Here is a 13610-nt window from a genome sequence, read left to right as displayed (position 1 = left end):
AGAAAGGCTATCTGATGGGCTTCTTTATAGGGAGGGTCTTCTCCATAGGAGGAACTTCCGTTGACCTTCCACACAGGACGTCTATCTCTAAAAGACCTGTGGACGGACTTACAGCATTCTATCTATGAAGGTTATCTTTTTTTTATATGGAAAGGTCTTCTATATAGAAAACCTATCTTTATAGGGAGTCCGAGGGTCTTCTCCATAGGAGGGCCTTCCTTTGACCTTCTACACAGGACGTCTACTTGCTAGGTGGGAGGCAATCACTTTGGTCTTCTATATTAAAAAATTACATCTTCTGATATTCTTCCATTTCGATAATTGTCAAGCCATCAATTCCAGACGTTAGTATAAACCTTCCCACAATATCAAATGCATTCTTTCCTTTCCTCTCTTTCTCTCTCCCTCTCTCTCTCTCATTTTTTCTCTCTGCTTCCTATATCATCCACCTCTTTTCTCCTTCAAATTCTCTCCCAATTGAAAACAACTCAGCCATGCTTTTCGGGCCATCTTCTTCAAATTATGGGTACCCGTTTCGATGGAGGCACTGGTGACCTTTTTTTCACGATTTTCAATTTTGATTTCAAGCACGGACATGGAATTTGCATTGAAGAGGGGGGAACGAAGGGGAATATGCTCAAAACTAATGATTTTATGGTTTGACGTTGGTAGCAATTTGGTTTTCGGTTGGCCAAATGTTCTCACATGGAATTCTATTTTTTTTTTGCAACAAAAACCTACGGTTTTTCTTTTCTGTTGTTGCAAACGGCAACAAACAAATCTTAGAAAATAAACTTTAAAGAAACATGTTTTACAACATCGGCCGATATTGTTGTTGTTGCTGCTGCTTTACAACAAGTTGGTTTGTTTTTTTTTATGTGACGAACGTTAGCTGGTTGGTTGTTTGGCAAAAGTTATGTAGGTCAGTAGTGGCAAGCAGCAGCATCGAGCGTCAAGAAGACGAAGAAGAAGCATAAGTTATATGGAAGTTGCTCATTGGAAGCTGCTGTCGAAACTGTCGGCCTCTCCGTCTGTCTGCCGGCCTGTCTTCTAGAGGCCGGTTCACAATGACTAGGCAATGAATGACGTCGTTGCTGATGGCGGAGTCGCCTGTCTAAGCTTGGCTAAAAGGCAACGACATTGCAACTGTGACTTTTACAGTACGTTGGAGTTCTTGTTGTTGTTGTTGCTGCTGCTTTTGCATTCTATGTTGGCAAAAGATACATTAAGCCAGATAACGCTAGATTGTTTACTTGGAAGTTCTTATGGAAAATCGTGTTTAATATTTGCATCATATTAACGCCAAAAAAAAAACAAATAAAGAGGGTTATTGAGACGACTTCTTAAGAGGGGATCACCTGATGGTCTTCTATCTATAGAAGATTTATCTTCTATCTACAAAAGACTTGTGGAATGTCTTCTATCCATAGAAGACCTGTAGACGGTCTTCTATCCACAGAAGACCTATAGACGCTCTTCTACCTATAACAAATCTGTACATAGAAGACCTGTAGATGGTCTTCGACCCATAACAGATCCCTAGACGGTGTTCTGTACATAGAAGACCTGTAGACGGTCTTCAATGTCTCGAAGACCTGTTGACAGTCTTATATCTCTAGAAGACCTGTAGACGATCTACTATTCATAGAAGGCCTGCAAACGGCCTTCTGTCTTTAGAAACCTTGTAGTCTTCAATCTATAGAAGACCTGTAGACGCTCATCTATCCATAACAGATACCCAGACGATGTTTTGTACATAGAAGATTTCTTCAATGGAAGAGACCACCTGCTGGTCTTCTGTAGATGACGGTCACCTGCTGGTCTTCTATAGATGACGGCCACCTGCTGGTTTTCTATAGATGACGACCACCTGCTGGTCTTCTATAGATGACGGCCATCTGCTGGTCTTCTATAGAGAAGACCACCTGCTTGGTCTTCTATGGAAGAAACCACCTGTTGGTCTTCTATAGAAGAAGACCACCTCTGCTGGTCTTCTATAGAAGAAGACCACCTCTGCTGGTCTTCTATAGAAGAAGACCACCTCTGCTGGTCTTCTATAGAAGAAGACCACCAGCTGCTCTTCTATGGAAGAAGACGGCCAGCTGCTCTTCTATGGAAGAAGACCACCTCTGCTGGTCTTCTATGGAAGAAGACGGCCAGCTGCTCTTCTATGGAAGAAGACCACCTCTGCTGGTCTTCTATGGAAGAAGACCACCTCTGCTGGTCTTCTATGGTAGAAGACCACCTCTGCTGGTCTTCTATGGAAGAAGACCACCTCTGCTGCTCTTCTATGGAGGAAGACCACCTCTGCTGCTCTTCTATGGAGGAAGACCACCTGTTGGTCTTCTATAGAAGAAGACCACCTCTGCTGGTCTTATATAGAAGAAGACCACCTCTGCTGGTCTTCTATGGAGGAAGACCACCAGCTGCTCTTGTATGGAGGAAGATCACCTGCTGCTCTTCTATGGAGGAAGATCTTCTGCTGCTCTTCTATGGAGGAAGATCTCCTGCTGCTCTTCTATGGAGGAAGATCTCCTGCTGCTCTTCTATGGAGGAAGATCACCAGCTGCTCTTCTGCGGAAGAAGACCACCAGCTGCTTTTCTATGGAAGAAGACCCCCAGCTGCTCTTCCATGGAGGAATATCACCCGCTGCTTTTCTATGGAAGAAGACCAGCAGCTGATCTTCTACCGAAGAAGACCACCAGCTGCTCTTCTATGGAAGAAGACCACTAGCTGCTCTTCTATGGAAGAAGACCACCAGCTGCTCTTCTATGGAAGAAGACCACCAGCTGCTCTTCTATGGAAGAAGACCACCAGCTGCTCTTCTACGGAAAAATACCACTAGCTGCTCTTCTATGAAAGACGACCACCAGCTGCTCTTCTATGGAAGAAGACTTCCAGTTGCTCTTCTATGGAAGAAGACCACCAGCTGCTCTTCATGGAGGAAGATCACCTGGTCTTCTTTTAGAATGTTAATTTTTTTTTGTAGAATGTATAATTGTTTTCCTTTGGTTCCTATCCAATACCCCTTGTTGGTAGGACACTTGCTCTATGCTGTGCCGATATGCTTAGGTTTTTCTCGAATTTATTCAAACGGAGTATGTGGTAAATTTTTTGAGCTGCCAGAATGAATGATTGTAGCTTGGCTATTGAGATTGGTAGCTGCAGCAATAACTTGCCATCGCCATATAGTATTTGCTTTGCTCAATGAACTAGCGGCGAATGAACGGCCTTTACACTCGGCGGATGCTGTGGGGCTTTGCTGTGTTGCTTGTTGTTGGGGGAACTCTTTGGAATGTCTTAAGACTTGTTTGCAAACACTTGCGGTTTGTAATTTGTAGTTTTGAATTAAAAGCCAACAACTTCTTTGTTTCAGCCACCCTCTTTCCCAAACTCTCCTGTGGCGCCCAACGTGAATGTGAATTATTTGCTTGGATAGCTGTTTGGTTGGTCAATGTGGTTTGCTGTGTGGATTTGTTTATTTTTTTTTTATCCAACAAGTGTTTGTTTTGTTGGTGGTGGCAATTAAGAGAAAAAAAAAAACACTGGCTGCATTTGATGAAAAAATGCCGTTAAAAATATTTTTTTTTGAAATTGGAATTAAAATATTGGAAAACTGGAAGTAGAAACATTGATTTTTCTGTGTGGCAAATATTGAGGGTAAGTGGGCGATACAGGCCATTATATTGGCTTGTTTATTTTTATTAATTTTTCAAAGAAATGTGTTATAGTTGTAAAAGTTGATATGGCCTCATTCTAAAGGCAGGAAAGCTTAGAGAAAAAAAAAATGTGAAAATGATTGCCATTTTGGAAATCCATTTTTTATTCCGAATGAATTTAAAGAGAGTGACAGATGTACATCACTCCAATAAAATTAAAACTGAATACAAAAAAAATAAATAAATGAAAATAAAAAATAAATGAAAATTAATGAAAATACATGGTGAGGTGAAAAAACAGCAACAACTTCAGACTGCTGTCTTTTCTAAGCCACTAGTCCGACAGCTGTTAAAATTATTCCAGTGACAGTTCATCATATTGTTTACAAGCGTACAAAAGCATTTTGGTGAGAATTTTCCAGAAAAAAAGCTATTCTTGATGCAATTCAAGCGTGATTTCTTTATATTTGTCCGGAAAACCAAAAGTGGCTATCGTTAGAGCACTCCAGCATTTAAATGTGAATAAACCCGCGTCGCCGTCGCTTAAAAATGGCTCGTGAGCTGAACATATCGCAATATTCCATTCGGCAAATATTGAAAAATGAGCTCGGGGTAAAGCCATTGAAATTCCAAAAAGTGCAAGAACTTACACCGCAACAGAAAGAAAATAGACTCTAAAGAATTAAAGAATTGCTTCGCTTGGCCGAAAGTGGTGAACTACCGAATTTGGTTTGGTTCTCCAATGAGAAAACATCCGTTGTCCAGCGGTTTGTAAACAAACAAAATGATCGTGTTTACTTGCCAAAGAGGTCAGCTGAAAATGTGAACCTTCGGTTGGGAACAGAACTCATGCGCCGGCCATGGGATGGTTTGGGCCGCCATAACAGCCGATGGTCGCTTTCCGCTAGGATTTATCGATCGGGCCGATATAAATGCCGATGCCGAATATTATCGCAAAAATATTCTGGAGGGTTCTATTAAAACCTTGGGCACGCAAATATTTTGGCCGCAGACCTTGGACATTCCAACAGGGCTCAGCACCATCGCACTCAGCACGCCCCACCAAAGAATGGTTACAAAATGAGGTTCCTCGCTTCATTTCCGGCGCACAAAATCTCCCGATACCAATCCGTTGGACTATTGTGTCTGGAGTATTTTGAAAAGCAAGGTTGGCACTAAAAAATACCAAAGTGTCGATCACCTCAAGCAAACGCTTCGCCGGGAATGGGCCAAAAAATACCGCAGAGCAACATTGGGGCAGCGTGTAACGGTTTCATTGGCCGTTTGAAGGCCACAATTCAGGCCAAAGGTGACCAATTCGAACAAATCTAAATTTATTCTGAAAGTTGAGGCCAAAATACCGCAGAACAACATTCGGGCAGCGTGTGACGGTTTCATTGGCCGTTTGAAGGTCATAATTCGTGCCAAAGGTGACCAATTCGAACAAATCTTAACTTATTCTAAAATTTGATGCTATTTCCGACAATTTTTGATTTTATCCAAAAAATTTAAAAAAAAATGTAAAAATTATGGCGTTTAATTTTTTTGCATTTTTTTTTTCTATTTCACCAATCTAAAGAAATTCCTTAACCCAATTGGCAGCACAATTAGCGCTTTTATCAATGAAATACATGCCCGCTTTAGAATTCGTTAAATGTCAAAAAGTCTTGGAGAAAAATAACATATCTATGACAACTATACTCAAAAAGAACGTCATTAACAAGCTCATAATTTTCACACCAAGCAACAGTGGAACCTCATACAAAAATATATTATCTCACCAAAGCACAAAAAAAATACGAAATATAAGTTGAAAAAAAATTTCAATATTTCAGATTTGTTTTTGGTAATTTTTCATCCAATTTCAAAAGGTCCCACTGTCCTGATGTTTCATTAGCTTGTTAAATGTCATTCATAATACCATGCTACATGATAATAACACGAGTCAACAAGTTTGTTTCATTCTTTTGTTTTTTTTTTCGTTAGAATTTTTTGCTACTTCTAGTTTATGAAATAATAAAATAATTATTTTTTCAACAAGAATTGTTCTTAAGAATGAAAAAAAACTACACAAGATTCATAAACAAAAGAATTAAAAATGTTATTATCTTGTTCGGCAGAATTATCTGTTAAAATTGACTGAGAGAATTCATGTTGTACACGCTTCGCAGATAATGGCTTTTTGTTAGAATTGTAGGTTTTATTTGGCAGAAAATGGGGTTTAGCACTACTAGACTTAAAGCTTATTGTTATAGTCTTAAAAGTTTAAATGACCTCTGAACGCAGTAGCAGAAAACGATTTCAACCTTTTTTAAATAAAAAAATTATTTACAATCCAGGGAATATTCTAAAATGAAGAGATTGAAGAAATTGTCGTTGCCTTCGCAACTCTTCGAAATTTAGGACTAGCTCCATAGTAAAAGCCAGTAAAAAATCCAATATTCGGGCGGGGCTATCCTTTATTTTCTTAAGTAGAGCTATCCGCAATATAAATAAACGTTTCTATAGAGAATTTATTCCAACCGTGTCCTTGTTGAATGCATATTATGACATTGGAGCAGTTTAGAGTGAAACGTATATCCTACCGTGAATCGGTTTCCGCTAAATTAAACGGCACCGATATTCATCGGATAAATATATATTGTCACATAGGACGAAGATGTATATTGAAGCTATATCCAAATTGATAGAATTTGATAAAGATATTTCTAAGCTATATGAGCTCAGCTATATGAGCTCACATTACGAATGTGAGGGATTTAAACACCATATCAGATGAAACATATTTACATAAGCTACAGGGTTGCCCATATTCGACGGACCCATCTGGCAACGCCATAACTTTTGACAGAGATGTCACATCGCTTAATGACATACCGCCTTTGAAGCGTCAGTCCAAGCAGATTTTTACCATGAACCAATACACGCCACGCAAGCGCTCTGAAATACTTGAAATTTACATTCAACAGAAGAAATCAATTGTGAAAACTCAAAGTGCTTTTAAAACATTAAAAAATGTGAGAAGTGCGCCTTCTAAGCCTCGCCGATTGGAATGGGCCCAAAGAGTCATCGGGTCCGTCGAGTATGGGCAACCCTGTATACATTCAGACATGAATAAATCTTGATAAATTTTAAAACAGGTATTGTTGGGCTGTATCTGGTACCAAATATCAGAAATTGTAGAAAGCATATTACGAATGCCAGGGTGAGATAAAAAAACCTCCAACAAAGCCAAATGCCATAATTTTTTTTTTTTTTTTTTTTTTTGTTTAAATTTAATTCAATGAAAGCAAAAACTGCATCAGATTTTAGAATAACTTTAGATTTGTTCGAATTGGTCACCTTTGGCACGAATTATGGCCTTCAAAAGGCCAATAAACCGTCATACTCTGCCTGAATGTTGCTCTGCGGTATTTTGACCCATTGACGGCTAAGCGCTTACTTGCGGCGATCGTCACTTTGGTATTTTTTAGTTCCAGCCTTGCTTTCCAAAATACTCCAGACACAATAGTCCAGCGAATTGGTATCGGGAGATTTTGGTGGCCATTGTGCGCTGGAAATGAAGCGAGGTACCTCATTTTGTAGCCATTCTTAGGTGGCGCATGCTGAGTGCGATGGTGCTGAGCCCTGTTGGAATGTCCAAGGTCTGCGGATAAAATTTTTGCGTGCCCATGGCTGTAATACACCCTCCAGAATATTTTCGCGATAATATTTGGCATTTATTCTGATGCCACGGTCGATTAATACGAGTGGAGAGCGGCCGTCGGCTGTTATGGCGGCCCACACCATCACCATGGCTGGCACTTGAGTTCCTGTGGCCAACCGAAGGTGCACATTTTCAGTTGACCTATTTGGGAAGTAGACACGATCATTCTGTTTGTTTACAAATTGCAGGACAACGAATGTTTTTTCATCGGAGAAAACCAAATTCTGCAGTTCACCACTTTCGGTCAAGCGAAGCAACTCTTTAGCTCTTTTGAGGTATTTTCTTTCTGTTGCGGTGTAAGTTCTTGCACTTTTTGAAATTTCAATGACTTTACCCCGAGCTTATTTTTCATTATTTGCCGAATGGAATATTGTGATATGTTCAGCTCACGAGCCATTTTTCGGCCACTGAGCCGCTGGTTTCGATCAAGTCGCTTCTTTACTTTTCGAATCAATTCTGCTAATGTTGCTGTTTTCTTCCGTCCACTTCCTTAACGTCGGGCTACACTAGCAGTATCACGGTAACGAGCGATGATACGAGACACATTTAAATGCTGGAGTACTCTAACGATAGCCACTTGAGGTTTTCCAGCCAAATATAAAGAAATCTCACTATCACGCTTAAATTCCATCACGAACACCTTTTTTTCTGGAAAATTCTCACCTCAAAATGCTTTTGTACGCTTGTAAACAATATAATGAGCTGTCACTGAAATAATTTTAACAGCTGTCGGACCAGTGGCTTACAAATGACAGCAGTCTGAAGTTGGTTGCAGTTTTTTCATCTCACTCAACAAGAAAGGATCGCCAAATTTTGAGCAAACCTTTAAAATCCGCATATTTTTTATCAGTGCTTGGTCAGTTGCGAAAATGAATAACATAGGTCCACTCCTTCTGGTACCTCGCCCCCTTAAAGGGTCAAAATTTTGAATAATTATATCTCTCATAAAATTCAACATGTCACTATACTTTTACAACATTTTGAATAACAAAACGACCATAAAATGTGAAATAACCATCCGATTCTTTTCAAATTTTTACTCAAGCAAGATCTGCTGTATAGATGATTGACCTCGAGATCATCCCTGTCTTTTTATTTGATGGAAAAGATAAAAATGTCTTTATGCGAATTTGGCGTACTTGTTGCGACTCGGGCTCCCTATAGCCTTGGCTTATACATGAATCAGAGTAATTTTCAACATTTGTTCAACTGCTGAATATATCGGCTCAATTTTCACTCTACAAATCTTTTCCATATTTTTAATATCTCATTTTCTCCATTTCTTTCTTTCGCAAAATTAACGTTACTTTTTATGTGGCTTGTGAGGTTATCTACGTCTCTCTTTTTCTAATTTTGCTTTCATTTCCTTACCATTTGTTCTAATTTCATTAAATAACACATGGCATGATTGTCAGCCAGACGCTTTAAAGATGTCTCCATGGCAGATAATGCTGATGATGCTAGTAATGGCTATATCAAATCCCGGCAAAATACACACACAGGAACAGATATATACACAGACACACACACGTATATATGAATTTTATAAAAAAATCTTTAGGATTTTTTTCTAATTCATTGTAGTTATGAAATTCTTTTGTTAGATTATCGCCATGACACGAACGAAAAACAAAAGACTTAAGACACAAACGTGAAATGCTTTACTTTTCGCACAAAAGAATTATTTCTTTTTCCTCCAAATGGCTTCCGTTGCTTAGAATTTTTTTTAACACTTATTCTTCTAATTTTGAATACAAAATAGAATTTGATTTTTTTTTTTTTTTGGTTTCAGAAATTTGGCAAAATTTTTTTCGTTTTTGAATTTTTAACATTCGTTTACCGCTCTACCACCGATTTACGTTGCGTAGCGTTCGAAAGTCGACAACATTCTCGCCTTAGAATCTCCACTTTAGAAAGTAAGCAATCAATGGACCAAAAAATAACAACAACAACAAAAACAACAGCAACAAACGAATTAGTTCAGGTGAGCAGAGCCCCAAGTTGGCTCATCTCTTCATTGGGAAAGAAAATATGCCAAGCAATCATCCAGAGTACAAGCTCATCATCCCGGCTAGCCACCATGTGCCAGCCAGAATTTTTCTTCATTGGCGATTATCTAAAAAAAAAAAAAACAACAACAACAACAACGAAGAAATCTCCACACTAGCCTCCAGTGGTGGTGGAGAGTAACTGCAAATTCAAAATCGTCCAGATCATCATCATCGGCAACAGCAGCAGCCGTAAAGTAAGTAACTAAGTTTAGAATCGTCTCCATTTGGGAGCGTTTAACTGAAAATATCGGTATATTTGCTCTGTAGATGTTGTTGTTGCTGTTCGGCTAGCTTTGGTTTGGCATTCATTCTCTTGATTCTCTGCTAACAACATCATTATGAGGCGGCTCGGTGATTATCAAAGTGGTTTGTGTTCCAAATGACTGCTAAACCTGGCTAGGGTAAGCGGACTATGCCATAGCTAGAATTCTCGCAAGCTCGGCTATGCTTGAAGTTATTTTTTAGACGACTTTCTTTTGTGCAATCAAATCTAGCCACACTAATAGTGTGAGACGAGCGAACAAGCCACCGAACCGTCCAACCAACCAACCATCCGATCGGATCGAATCGATCGATTTGTTGACTTCAAATGAAGTTCTGGCAAAAAAAAAGAGAACAAAACGAAAAAAATAAAATTGGCGCGGGACTTTTTTTTGCCTGCCTGCATGCCCGCCTGCCTGCCTGCATGCCCACCTGCCTGCCTGCATTATTATTTATTAGCGTGTAATGCTTGTTGTAGTTATTGTTGGAGTGTTGCTTTTTATCGGAAATGTTGTTGCATCATCACCATCGCCGTCGTCAGACATATGTTTGAGTGTCGCTTGAAAGTGCTTTTTTTGATGTTGTGCAGTTGATAGGATTTTTTCTCAATTGCTCTTGATTTGTAATGTAGTTGTTGTTATTATTGTTGTTGGCGTTGTTGTTCGGACGTGTGTAAGTGCAATTTGTGAAATGTCATTAAATTACTTCGAGATTGTCATTTAATGACATATTGTTTGTGATCTATCGAACATAACAAAGTAATTTGGTGATTTATTGATGCGACGAGGGAGAGGAGGGGGAACAAAGGAGGGGAAATTCTATAGAAAAGGAATTCTTTAAAAATGATATAGGGACCAACAAATTCTTGGAGCGAGGGGGTCAGGTAAGACTGGGTTTTTGGAAATTCGTAACAGAAAGGTACGAAAAGTATTAATTTGGAATGTGAGTCACTGATGGAGGATATGATAGATGTACAAAAGTTTTTTTTTTGCAACTTCACACTAAGAGTGTACGAAAAGTTCTAAAATGTACTTCAATTGGTACCAATTCGTATCATGTGAACGGTTAGAGGTAAAAGCTTCAAATTTGGAATGGACATCAAGGTTGAGGATTAGAGTCGATACAAGGAGGTAGGCTGGTATTGTGTACTCATGTATACGAAAAGTACTAAACGGTACTAAAGTTGGTACAATACGAATTTGGAGGAATGGATGGACTTGGAAATTGGAAATTAAAATTATTGGCGGAGTGTAGGATTGGGATATAAAGGAAGTTTTGGAAATTTGTACTTATGTCCAGGAAAAGCACAAAATGGTACTAAATTTAGTAAAATTTCATGTGTACTCATGTATACGAAAAGTACTAAACGGTACTAAATTTAGTATAATTTGAATTTGGAGGAATGAATGGATTTGGAAACTTGAAATTAACATTACTGGCGGAATGTAAGATTGGGATATAGAGGAAGTTTTCCAAAATTTGTACTTATGTCCACGAAAATACTAAATTGTACCAAATTTGGTAAAATTTCGATTTGGGTGATCCAATAGAGTTGGAATTGTGACATTTAGAAATGAAATTACTATTGCATCCAAGGACTGAGGAATGTAGGTAGTTTTGGAAATTCGTACTTATTTGTACTAGATAGTATTAAATTTGGTACAATTTAAATTTTGGGAGAACTAATAGAGTTGAAATTCTGAAATTTGGAAATTTAGATTTCAATTGGACTGTGTCATGGAGTTAGTTAGAAAAATTACATATAAGTGTATTAAATGGATGGAACAATTTGGATTTGGGTGAACCAATAGAGGTGGTATCCTGAAAATAGGAAATAAGATTACTGTCCGAATGTAGAATTGGGATATGTAGATAGTTTTGGAAATTTGAACTTGTATGTACTAAAATGTACTAAGTAAAGTACAATTTGTATTTGGGCGAACAACAGAGTTGGAATCCCAACATTTGGAATTGGGATTACTGTGGGAGTGTAGGATTGAGGTACATACCTCAAGCTTTGGAATTTCATACTGATGTGTACTAAATGGTCCTAAATTTGGTGCAAATTGGAATTGTGATGAACCGATGCAGGTGGAATTTTGAATTTTGGAATGAAAGTCACTGATGGAGTGCAGGATAGATGCACTAAAGGGTTTTTGGAAAATCGAACCAAGTGTTCGATCTGTACTAAATGGTACTAAATTTGGAATCGTTTGATTTGGGGTGAACGGATGAGCTGGAATTTCGAAATTTTATATCGGAGTCCCCGTAGGTGGTGGGTTATTATTAATGACGAGGTGTTTTTGGAAATGTGTACTATAAATGTACGAAAAGTACTAAATAGTACTACATGTGAATAAATAGTGCTTGATATCTGAAATTTGTTATTTGGGGTGGTTGTTCATGTGTAGCCAGGACGAATTGATGTAGTTTTGTACGAAAAGTACTGAATGGTACGAAATTTGGTACGGGGCGAAGGTATAGAGATCAAATTCTGAAATTTGATATTGAGATTACTGGTGGTATTTGTGATTGAGATTTGGCGGTGGTTTGGAAGTGCGTCGTATATTTGCATGAAAAGTACTAAATGGTACTATATGTGGTAGTGCGTTAAAGGAGAGGACTGAAACCGTGAAATTTTATATTGCGATAACAGTTGTACCTTTAATATTTTTCGTATACCTAAAGTACGAATTCCCATAAGTTCAGATTCATCTTATCGGGGGGCTTTCCCGACCAACATTTGTGGTCTTTTTTTGAAAAGCTGGCCAAAAATCATTGGTCTTTTTAAAATCATTTTCAAAGACCAAGAGTCGTGAATTTTAGAGTATTTTTAAGATCTTTTGGGAAAACAGGAGTCATGTTTTTTTTAAAGAATATTGTTTTTTACGAGGAATATATTTATGTTTTGCTGGAAAAATCGTGATTTATTCCAAAAACTTTCTTTGAAGGAAACAAAAAATTAAACATGTTTTGAAGAATATTTTTAAAAGGACTTCATGCAAAAGACTTTTAAGGACTTTTCCGGCATTGTGAGCCTGATTTTATTTAAGGACTTCGTGGCCAAAGTTCGTGAATTGTTTTTAAAATAATTTTTTAACCCACTTATTGTCTAGCTATACAGGGTGAGATAAAAAAACTGCAACAAAGTCAAACACTAAAATTTTGACATCTTTTTTAAATTTTATTGAATGAAAACAAAAAATATCGGAAATAGCATCAAATTTTAGAATAAGTTTAGATTTGTTAGAATTGGTCACCTTTGGCACGAATTATGACCTTCAAACGTCCAATGAAACCGTCATACGCTGCCCGAATGTTGCTCTGCGGTATTTTGCCCCTTTCCCGGCGAGGAGCTTGCTTGAGGTGATCGACACTTTGGTATTTTTTAGTGCCAACCTTGCATTCCAAAATACTCCAGACACAATAGTCCAACGGATTGTTATCCGGAGATTTTGGTGGCCATTGTGCGCTGGAAATGAAGCGAGGAACCTCATTTTGTAACCATTCCTGGGTGGCGCTTGCTGAGTGCTTAGTCTTGTTGGAATGTCCAAGGTCTAAGCGGCCAAAATGTTTGTGTACCCAAGGCTTTAATACACCCTACAGAATATTTTCGAGATGCCATGGTCGATTAATACGAGCGGAGAGAGACCATCGACTGTTATGGCGGCCACACCATCACCATGGCCGGCACTTGAGTTTTGGTGGCCAACCGAAGGTGTACATTTTCAGCTGACCTCTTTGGCAAGTGAACCCGATCATTGTGTTTGTTTACAAACTACTGGACAACGAATGTTTTTTCATCGAAGACGGAGAAAACCAAATTCGGCGGTTCACCTCTTTCGGATAAGCGAAGCAACTCTTTTGACTCTATTTTCTTTCCGATGCGGTGTAAGTTCTTGCACTTTTTGGAATTTCAATGGCTTTACCCC

At 38.5% G+C, this 13610-nt stretch overlaps 1 protein-coding gene across 2 annotated transcripts in view; it reads right to left on the bottom strand.

Annotated features, from left to right (window-relative positions):
• Positions 1–13610, bottom strand: part of LOC101887974 (rhophilin-2-A) — a 239869-nt gene that overhangs the window by 107450 nt on the left and 118809 nt on the right. The window contains exon 1 of one of the 2 annotated variants that reach the window (XM_059122071.1): positions 8738–8886. The exons of the other annotated variant lie outside the window; for it this stretch is intronic. Coding sequence (XP_058978054.1) covers positions 8738–8806 — 69 coding nt within the window. The 5' untranslated portion in view covers positions 8807–8886. Of the gene's footprint in view, positions 1–8737; positions 8887–13610 lie in introns of those variants that run through there. 2 annotated transcript variants of the gene reach the window in all.

This window comes from Musca domestica, unplaced genomic scaffold, assembly GCF_030504385.1.
Source record: "Musca domestica strain aabys unplaced genomic scaffold, Musca_domestica.polishedcontigs.V.1.1 2, whole genome shotgun sequence".
In the NCBI taxonomy this organism is placed as follows: Eukaryota; Metazoa; Arthropoda; class Insecta; order Diptera; family Muscidae; genus Musca; species Musca domestica.
The sequence above is the reverse complement of the archived record's forward strand: the minus strand, read 5'-3'. Positions and strand labels throughout refer to the sequence as shown.